The sequence below is a fragment of the Triplophysa dalaica genome, chromosome 14 (genome assembly GCF_015846415.1).
Source record: "Triplophysa dalaica isolate WHDGS20190420 chromosome 14, ASM1584641v1, whole genome shotgun sequence".
NCBI classification, from domain to species: Eukaryota; Metazoa; Chordata; class Actinopteri; order Cypriniformes; family Nemacheilidae; genus Triplophysa; species Triplophysa dalaica.
The window spans coordinates 17,042,872-17,053,132 of NC_079555.1; the positions used below are offsets into that span (position 1 = coordinate 17,042,872).

The following is a 10,261-nucleotide window of genomic DNA, read 5'->3' on the forward strand; positions in this document are numbered from 1 at the left end:
GAAAAATACATTTTATTTATTTTTCATTGATTTCCGAAGTTCCAATAAGAATCTGCTGGGCAGAGTTAGTGTATAATCTCTGTTTAAAATACTTTTACATTCCTTTATATTAAGAAGATATTAATAAATCCTTAGGGGTGCTTCGGCGGGGCTAAGCAATTTTCTGATGGGGCCATAGCCCCATAAAGCCCCCCCAGCGCTGCCACTGTAACCGCCACAATAACATTTGTTTAGGGTTCTGACGCGGAGGAGAGGAAATAGTTGGATTAATTTGTTCTTTTTGTTTTATTGTGCGCAAAGAAGTATTCTCTGTGCTTTATAAAACGAAGGTTGAGCCACTGAAGTCACATGGACTATTTTATTGATGTCTTTATGAATTTGTGCTTTAGCGTACATTGCTGTCTATGGGGAAGTCAGAAAGCTCATAGGATCTCATAAAAAAAAACTAAATTTGTGTTCAGAAGATTTACAGAGGTCGTACGGTTGTTGAACGACTTGAGGGTGAGTATTGGTTAAATATCCATTTAACTATGTTCACACCACACAAATCCTCACAAATCACGATTTTCACCGGGCTGTCCTGACCTAATATTTATAAAACACTTCTTGTGAGAATACACTTCCACCTTCCCCAAAATAAGCCCCTTCACTTATCATCCTTTAATGTCTGCTGTTACAAAAACATAACAACACTGAAATTACACTTTGGAAGACAGAATAAAACACACACAAAAGCACTTGTACAGAAAATGATTTGTGTACTTGGAATTATTGCTCAATCCCTTGTTGTTACTGAGATATTGCCGAGCCCCATTGCAACAATTTTCTCATGCGTACCTGAATTGAATATACTTCATATTTTGCGCACAAGTTCTTCACACACAAGTATGACAGGGGTGCAGGTGACCGCTGCCAGAGGGAAGGTATCAAAATGAAAGATGAACTTCAGTCGTGATTATAGGAATCAGTTTAGCGCCCCATCAAAGGATATCAGTCATTTACATCACAAAGGCCCTGTAAAGATCAATGAATGGTGTCCAGGAGTGAATGGTGACAGTAAAGTGACATGCCCACAGTATTTTAACAGATACTCTCCTCCTCTGCTGGAAGCTCCTGCCTAATAGAGGAACAAAAGCAGAGATAAGAGACACACATAAATCATGTCAATGCTCTCAAACCACCACATTGTCCTCAGGAATGGCGTTGGAACTGAAACAGATTACCACTATCAAAACCTGTGATGAAAACAATTAACACCTCAGGCTTCTGACAGACACAGCTCTGTGCAGTGAGGTAATGAATTTACCTCATTGCTATTAAGCTCTCGATGCCACATGGCTGTTATATCGAGCACTTATCGAGTGCAGATTACTGGCTTGGACGTACTTAACCTCACAAGTGTAAATAACTACAGCACGACTTTGCCATCGCCTGTATACACACATGAATGAACAAGACAGCAGACCACAGACCGTCCAGTCTGTGCTTCTTTTCACAACTAGCAAACATATAACCCCACTCTGAGGCTTTCTCCATTTTCACCAGCTCTGTTGAACTGTCATTGAACTCGGAGTCTGTGTATTTGCTCCCCACAGATGCAATTTGGCTCGGTGCACTTTCATGCCAAGACCACATACTCTGTGATATCTAATAGGCTTTTCCTAAAGTTAGAAACAGAAGAGAAAGTATGAGGGAAGTATTCAAAGACATGTAGCCCCCTCAAAAGGGGAGTTTTTTTAGTATGTTTACTTTGTTTATGGTGTTTACCTATTAACAGCTTAATGCGTTATTCTTGTGTGTTCTATAACTGTTTCTTTGGTCCGCTGGTATATGCCAAGAGTATACATTTATATGCGTGTCCCCTTTAAGAAGTTTTTTTTCAATGCTGAAGTTTGGTTTACGTGCACTTGGTAAAAACGTGGGTTTCTGCAATCATGTTTGATTATACAGGGTTGATTGGGTGAATAAGTGCTTAGACCCGCCTATGTATAAGAGATAATGATGTGATTGGTCAATGATCGGGAGGAAGAGAAAAAAGGAAAAAAAAGTCATCGATATAGATCGGGAGGATATATCCGCAAACCGCGAGTTATATTGAGATTTTCGTGAGTGTTTTGTAAATTGATTGATGTGTATTGGTTGACACAGGCAATGTGTTACAGTATTTTTCACTTAGACTATTTTGCCCGTGAGCGAGAGCGGCAGCACGTTCGGTTAGCCTTTAATTAGTTGCCGGATCACATAGCGCTGTGGAAAGTGTTTTTGTGCTACAAACTTTAATGGTGCCGGCTGGCCGTGATTATTCTGTCGTGGGAAGCGATTAAGGAACTACAAAGCTTTTGTCGGGATACCGGATAGCGCACCCAGCCACCGGGAGCGTTGGGTGTTCCTCCGGCATCGTGGGACGGTTGGCGGAAAGTCACTGATCGTGTTTATTGTGCAGCCCAGGAGAATATCGTGAGTGCATAAGGAACACAGGTACCCTTATTGATTTTATTTTGCTCGCAGAAGAGCGAAGAGGCCAGTTTGCTGTTTCATAGGCCCCTACGCTCACAAGCAACGACTCAGGCCTGCCTCGGGGGGGGGGGGGGGGAGTGTTTGTGTGTGCGAGTGTGTGAGTGGGCCCACTTTAGGTTAATTTATTGTATATATCTTTACATTTACATTGATCGTTGTTACACTAGCGAACAGTGTTCCCTCGTTGAGGACTGTTAATTGTGTTGTCAACAGTTTGTATTTCTTACCATCTTTAATCCGCAGGTTAGGGTGCGGGTGCAAACTAGCAGACCATTAACGAAACACCAAGGGTATTGATAATAACAGGTTATCGGGGTTAATCTTCCCCAGGGGGATATATCTGGTTTATTTTTAGGTATAGTTATTATTTCCAGCTGTACATCTCTCTATTTGAGCTTTGCTGTATGTTGAAGGGATTATTCATTCCTGAAATCTAGATATACACGTCTGCTTTATTCTATTGATTTGTAGCTAACCTTCATTTGTTTTATTTCATTTCTATTTTATAAATAAATCTCTTTAACTTAAATTTCTCTAGGTCATTTATTTATTATTCAAACTAACAGAGAGGGGGATTTAATACATTGTCGAGAGACAATAATAATAAGGATCCGGTGCTCCACCCTTTAGAGTTTAGGTCAGAAAAACCTAGGAGGGCAGGGGGCGCTACATAAAATGGGGGCTCGTCCGGGATTTTCCCCTCACTGTTATACGAAGAGAAGAGACTAATCAAGACCCCGTAAGTGAAGTCCGAAGAAAAAAAACTGAAAAAAAAAAACTACCTTCTTACGACACTTAACTGTTTTCTGTTGAAAGATGTCTTTCAGAAGTAATCCTCTCCTTCAGAATGAACTTACTGCTTGGTGCAGAGAGGCTGGAATCGACCCAGCGCACGCTTTGCTGTTGACAGGAGTACCAGAAAGTGCAGAGGTTACACACATTGAAGAAGTTGCCGAAAGGGTGAAAGTCTTCGGAAGAGTGCGCGTTCGAGATACGAAAAAAGGAGCCACACCCACCTCACTACTGGTGTTGTGTGAATCTAAAGAGGCCGTAGACCCAACACGCTGTCCTACCGAGCTGAGACCCAACACTGATGATGATGATGATGAGGAGATCTGGATTGTGATTGCGGCCACTGACCAAACATCTGCCACAACGACACCTGCAGGATTTGCAGACAAGCTCTCCAAGTTGCTCAGGGATGAAGGAAAGACTATGACGGATCTGCAGGCTCTGTTCCCTCCGCTTAGTTCCAATCTCAGTTCCCCTGAGTCAATCATCCGTGCCGTCGGTGAAATACTAGAAAAAAATGCCAGACCACAAAGTGACAGCAGTGCCTACCGTCGTTTACGTACCTTCTCTGGCACTATTCCACCACCGACGGGAGAAGAAACCATGGAACATTGGGTCGAGCAGGCTAAAATGATGATAACTGAATGCGAGTGCTCTGAGAAAGAAAAACGTAGAAGGATTGTTGAAAGTTTAAAGGGACCAGCCCTGGAGATTATAAAAGCAGTTCGCTTGTCCAGTCCTGATGCTAGCGCCCTGCAGTACCTTGAAGCTCTGGAAAGTACATTCGGATCATCGGAGTCTGGTGAGGACTTGTACTTTGCTTTTCGGCTCCTCCGACAGTGTCCTGGCGAGTCCTTATCTTATTTTCTGAGAAGGATGGAGAAATCACTCACTAAAGTCGTGCAAAGAGGTGGGATAAATCCAGCAAATGTTGACAAAGCGAGAGTTGAATAACTGATTCCTGGAGCTGTAGAATCTGACATGATGCTTTTGCAGTTGAGACTAAGGGAGAGAAAAGCACGTCCACCAACCTTCCTGAGCCTCTTGAATGAGATCCGTGAAGCTGAAGAGGGTGAAATCAGTCGCCGCAAGATCACTGCAACAGCAAAACCTATACACTTCCAGGGGGAGGAAAAGATATCTCCTCCATTTGTGCGTGAGCTCAAAGCAGAGATTCACGAACTGAGGGCCCAGCTGAGAGGGGAAAGTTCAAACAACCTACCATCTTCCTCCATGATGTTAGAGCCTAGAACAAAGCTGCGGCCTTCCAACGCCACAGACCCACAAGAGCCTGGGAAGAATTTCGAAGTCCATGCTTTAAAAAAACAAGTTCAGCAGTTACAACAACAGCTAGTTGCCATGAGTGTTGGTCAAAGTAGTTCAGTGAATCCGGCTCAAGAAACATCCCAGCCCTATCCACATCTGTCCAGACCCAAGCCTGTTGGAAACAAGGACGATTACTTTTGTTATCGGTGTGGAGAAGACGGACACATTGCCACTAAATGTCATGCAACTGAGAATCCCACCCAAGTGATTAATAAGCTTGTCCGCTCCTTAAGGAAGGCTAAGGGAATGAGGAATGATCCGAACTACCGTGGCCCTCCAGGGGATCAATCATGTTTTTCCAGGAATAGCCATGTTAAAATCCGGGAGCCAAGTGTTCTACCCAAAGGTTTAGTGGGACCTGCCTCTACCGTGGCCGTGAAGATTTGTGGACATCCATGCCATGCTCTTCTGGACAGTGGTTCCCAAGTCACCATTGTATTTGACTCGTGGTATTCTCAAAACATTCCAGACAGGCCCATACATCCTCTTGCGGGGTTATCCATTTGGGGCCTAAGCTCGTCCAGTTATCCTTACAAAGGCTATGTCGTGGTGGATGTTTCCTTCCCTGGTACACTCACGGGTGTGGAAGAGACTACAGCTATCCTTGCTTTAGTTTGCCCAGAACCTCAAGGTCCACCCCAGTTTCCAGTGATAATCGGAACCAATGCTAGTTTCTTTCAGCGACTGACTGCTGGAAATGGCACCCCAAGTGAAACAAACCGTGCCCACTCTCTGAGGATCCAAACCCAATCAGCCTGCCATCCATTTCAAAGCGAACGAAACACTGCTCTGGATCGACCTGAAGGTACAGTGACATGGGAAGGCCCAGAAACTTTCAGTATCCCAGCCCGAGGGGAGAGGTATGCCTGGTGCAAAGTGGACTCTGATAAGCCCTTGAGGGAAGATATCTTTCTCATTGAAACCTCATCGGGTGATTCTCTTCCTGCTGGTTTGTTTATTCCCCCAGTTGTACTGCCTTCTTCTGCTGTGGATGTGAATAACTTCAGAGTCTTGATCCACAACGAAACCAACAAAGATCTCTCCATTCCTGCGGGGAGTGTAATTGCCCGGGTATTCCCCACTGATACAGTTACTGTGGCTCACGGAGTTCAAGAATCCAAGAAACCGATCAATCTGGAGTTGTTTGACTTTAGTGAGTCCACCATTCCGACTGCCTGGGAACAGAGATTACGCAAGAAGTTGGCTGAGCGAAATAAAGTGTTCTCCATTGAAGAATGGGATGTAGGTCTAGCCAAAGATGTCACACATCACATCAGACTGAGTGACCCCCGACCCTTTAGAGAACGTTCTCGACGCATTGCTCTAGCTGATATTGATGATGTAAGACGTCATCTTAAAAACCTTCTAGCTACTGGTATCATCAAGGAATCCCGAAGCCCATATGCGTCACCTATAGTGATAGCTAGGAAAAAAAGTGGAGCTATAAGGATGTGCATAGACTATCGCACCTTAAACAGTCGCACCGTCCCAGACCAGTATGTTACCCCGCGAATCGATGATGCTTTAGACTGTCTGGCCGGCAGCAAATGGTTCTCAGTCTTGGATCTTCGCAGCGGTTACTATCAGATAGCCATGTCTGAAGAGGACAAAGAGAAGACTGCCTTTATCTGTCCTCTGGGATTCTACCAGTTTCAGCGCATGCCACAGGGCATCACCGGAGCCCCAGCTACATTTCAAAGGCTTATGGAAAGAGTAGTCAGTGACATGCATCTCCTACAAGTTATCGTGTACCTTGACGACCTCATCGTGTTCGGCCGCACCCTCGAGGAGCATGAAGAGAGACTGTTGAAAGTTCTTGACAGACTAGAGGAATGGGGCCTGAAGGTATCCATAGACAAGTGCCAGTTCTGCCGTCCAAGAGTCAAGTATGTGGGCCACATTGTGTCATCTGCTGGTATAGCTCCCGACCCTGAAAAAATTTCTGCGGTAACTCTGTGGAAAGAGCCTACTGACCTGAAATATTTGCGGTCCTTCCTTGGATTCTGTGGGTTTTATCGTCGTTTCATTAAGGGTTACTCTTCAATTGTCAGACCCCTGACTGAGCTAACTAAAGGATACCCTCCTGCAAAAAGTAGAAGCAAGATGGATGTAAAGAATTACTACAAGGAGACCGAACCATTCAGGGAGCGATGGGATAAAGAGTGTAGAGAGGCTTTCCACAGTATCATCCACTGCCTAACTCATGCACCAGTGCTTGCTTTTGCTGATCCAGCTCTGCCGTATGTACTTCATGTGGATGCAAGTCTGAGTGGCCTTGGGGCTGTCTTGAATCAGGAGTATTCTGATGGACTGCGGCCTGTGGCCTTTGCTAGCCGAAAGCTGAGTGCTTCCGAGCAACGCTATCCCATACACCAGCTGGAGTTCCTGGCTCTAAAGTGGTCTGTCGTGGACAAGTTTCACAATTACTTGTATGGTGCCCAGTTTGTGGTGAGGACCGACAACAATCCTCTTACTTACGTATTGACGACTGCCAAGCTGAACGCGACCGGTCATAGGTGGTTGGCCGCTTTGGCCACATACAGTTTCAGCCTGCAGTATAAACCCGGAAAACATAACATCGATGCTGATTTCCTTTCTCGGGATCCTACCAACGTGGATGTATCTTCTTCTTGGACTGAAATTCCACAGTCTGGTGTCAAAGCCATCTGTCAGCTGGCCAGTCTTCCTTGCAGTTCTGAATCCACCCGACTGGTAGACCAGCTATGTGTTTCTCCAGGTAGCATCCCATCTGCCTACTCATGCCCTACATGGGTGGAAGGGGGTAGTATGACACAGTTGACCAATGCAGACCTGAAGATGGCGCAAGAAGAGGACCCTGTTATTCGAGAAGTGAAACGAGACATTGAACTTGGTCAAGGACCTAACCCTGTAAAGAGTTCCGACCCTGTGCTGGCTCTCCTACAACGTCAGGGTTCAAAACTGGTGGTCCGTAACAACTTGCTGCACCGGGTCACTAAAACTCAAGATGGAAAAGAGAAAGTCCAGTTAGTTCTGCCTTTGAAGCATCGATCCACCGTTTTGCAATCTTTACATGATGATTGTGGTCATCTGGGAGTGGAGCGGACAACGGAGCTTCTCAGAGACCGGTTTTACTGGCCACGTATGACTAGCGACATTGAGCAATACATTAAGAATTGTGGGCCTTGCATTACCCGAAAGACCATCCCTCAGAAGTCTGCACCGTTGAACCACATTACCAGCAGTGGCCCTCTTGACCTGGTATGCATTGATTTCTTGTCACTGGAACCTGATTCTAAGGGCATTGCCAATGTGTTAGTAATAACTGATCACTTCACTCGCTACGCTCAGGCTTTCCCTACGAAAGACCAGCGGGCCGTGACTGTTGCTAAAGTCTTGGTAGAGAAGTTCTTCGTCCACTATGGGTAGCCTTCCCGAATTCACTCGGACCAGGGAAGAGACTTTGAAAGCCGCCTGATACGAGAGCTCCTAGGGATGCTGGGAATTCGTAAATCACGGACCACACCTTACCACCCCCAGGGTGACCCACAGCCAGAACGCTTTAACCGGACTCTTCTCTCCATGCTCGGTACTCTGGATCCTGTCAAAAAGAGTAAGTGGAGTCAACATGTCAGTCAACTGGTACATGCCTATAATTGTACAAGGAATGATGCGACCGGTTACTCTCCCTATTACCTCCTTTTCGGAAGAGAAGCCCGTCTACCAGTTGATGTGTGTTTTGGCCTATCTTCTGATGGAACGAAAGGAGTGAATCATCAGCAATATGTTGAGAGAATGAAAACGGAACTACAAAAGGCTTACCAACTTGCTGCGGAAACCGCATTAAAGGTCCATCAAAGAAACAAACGGCTCTACGACCGAAAAGTGAAGAATCAAATGTTAATGGTTGGAGACCGTGTGCTCATCAGAAACCTTGCCTTCACAGGAAAGCACAAATTGCAAGATCGTTGGAACTCCTTACCTTACATTGTCAAGGAGAAGCTGAAGGGCTTACCGGTCTACCGATTGCGACCTGAGAGTGGAATGGGAGGGATACGAACGATGCACAGGGACCACCTTTTACCCATTGGAGACCAAGTGAGATTGCTACGGTCTGAGGACGTTGACAAAATCCTGCAACCACCTGTAACCAGAGCAAAAACAGCGAGACAGAGACTAAAGACACAGAGCTCCGACCCTGTAGGTCTTGTGGAAAGTGACTTTTCCGAGAGTGATGATGATCTTTGCTATTACCGCCCAGAATGTATTAGCTTGCCAAGAAGATGGCCTTTAACTCTGTGCGAAGGAGAACCGGAAAGTCTGCAGCCCGAAAATGACCAGGAGCTTAATCAGACAGGTGTTGGTGGAGATGCTCCAACTGTGGATGATCCAGGGGAGATTCTGAATGAGCCTCCTGAAATCGAAGTGGACCCGCATTTGGAAGGGGCTGAAAGTGTTTCCCAAGTAGAGGCAGAACTTGCTGGTTTGCGTAAATCCCGGAGAGAAGTAAGACCGGTGGTTAAACTTAGCTATGATGAGTTAGGCCGGCCCACAAATAAGCCCTTGACGTTGGTCCATCGAGGAATGGTGGTTCACGTTGAAGAGATCTCCCCGAAGAAGGTCTGCAGCACTGCATGGTGTCACCCCATGGCGCAGTGCCCCCATTGTGTGCGGCGGTACCCCTGCCCTAATGTCCAAACAGTAATACAAACATAGTAACCTTAGACTCATGAGGGCATGATCATTTAGAAGGGGGAGGGTGTAGCCCCCTCAAAAGGGGAGTTTTTTTAGTATGTTTACTTTGTTTATGGTGTTTACCTATTAACAGCTTAATGCGTTATTCTTGTGTGTTCTATAACTGTTTCTTTGGTCCGCTGGTATATGCCAAGAGTATACATTTATATGCGTGTCCCCTTTAAGAAGTTTTTTTTCAATGCTGAAGTTTGGTTTACGTGCACTTGGTAAAAAACGTGGGTTTCTGCAATCATGTTTGATTATACAGGGTTGATTGGGTGAATAAGTGCTTAGACCCGCCTATGTATAAGAGATAATGATGTGATTGGTCAATGATCGGGAGGAAGAGAAAAAAGGAAAAAAAAGTCATCGATATAGATCGGGAGGATATATCCGCAAACCGCGAGTTATATTGAGATTTTCGTGAGTGTTTTGTAAATTGATTGATGTGTATTGGTTGACACAGGCAATGTGTTACAGTATTTTTCACTTAGACTATTTTGCCCGTGAGCGAGTTCCTCCGGCATCGTGGGACGGTTGGCGGAAAGTCACTGATCGTGTTTATTGTGCAGCCCAGGAGAATATCGTGAGTGCATAAGGAACACAGGTACCCTTATTGATTTTATTTTGCTCGCAGAAGAGCGAAGAGGCCAGTTTGCTGTTTCATAGGCCCCTACGCTCACAAGCAACGACTCAGGCCTGCCTCGGGGGGGGGGGGGGAGTGTTTGTGTGTGCGAGTGTGTGAGTGGGCCCACTTTAGGTTACTTTATTGTATATATCTTTACATTTACATTGATCGTTGTTACACTAGCGAACAGTGTTCCCTCGTTGAGGACTGTTAATTGTGTTGTCAACAGTTTGTATTTCTTACCATCTTTAATCCGCAGGTTAGGGTGCGGGTGCGGGTGCAAAC

At 45.4% G+C, this 10,261-nt stretch overlaps 1 protein-coding gene across 1 annotated transcript; it reads left to right on the forward strand.

Annotated features, from left to right (window-relative positions):
* Nucleotides 1-3,333: 3,333 nt before the first annotated feature.
* On the forward strand, nucleotides 3,334-4,263 carry LOC130435988 (paraneoplastic antigen Ma1 homolog). Its single transcript, XM_056766882.1, has one exon. The coding sequence runs from the start codon at nucleotides 3,334-3,336 to the stop codon at nucleotides 4,261-4,263; it is 930 nt and encodes a 309-aa protein (XP_056622860.1).
* The last annotated feature ends 5,998 nt before the right edge of the window (nucleotides 4,264-10,261 follow it).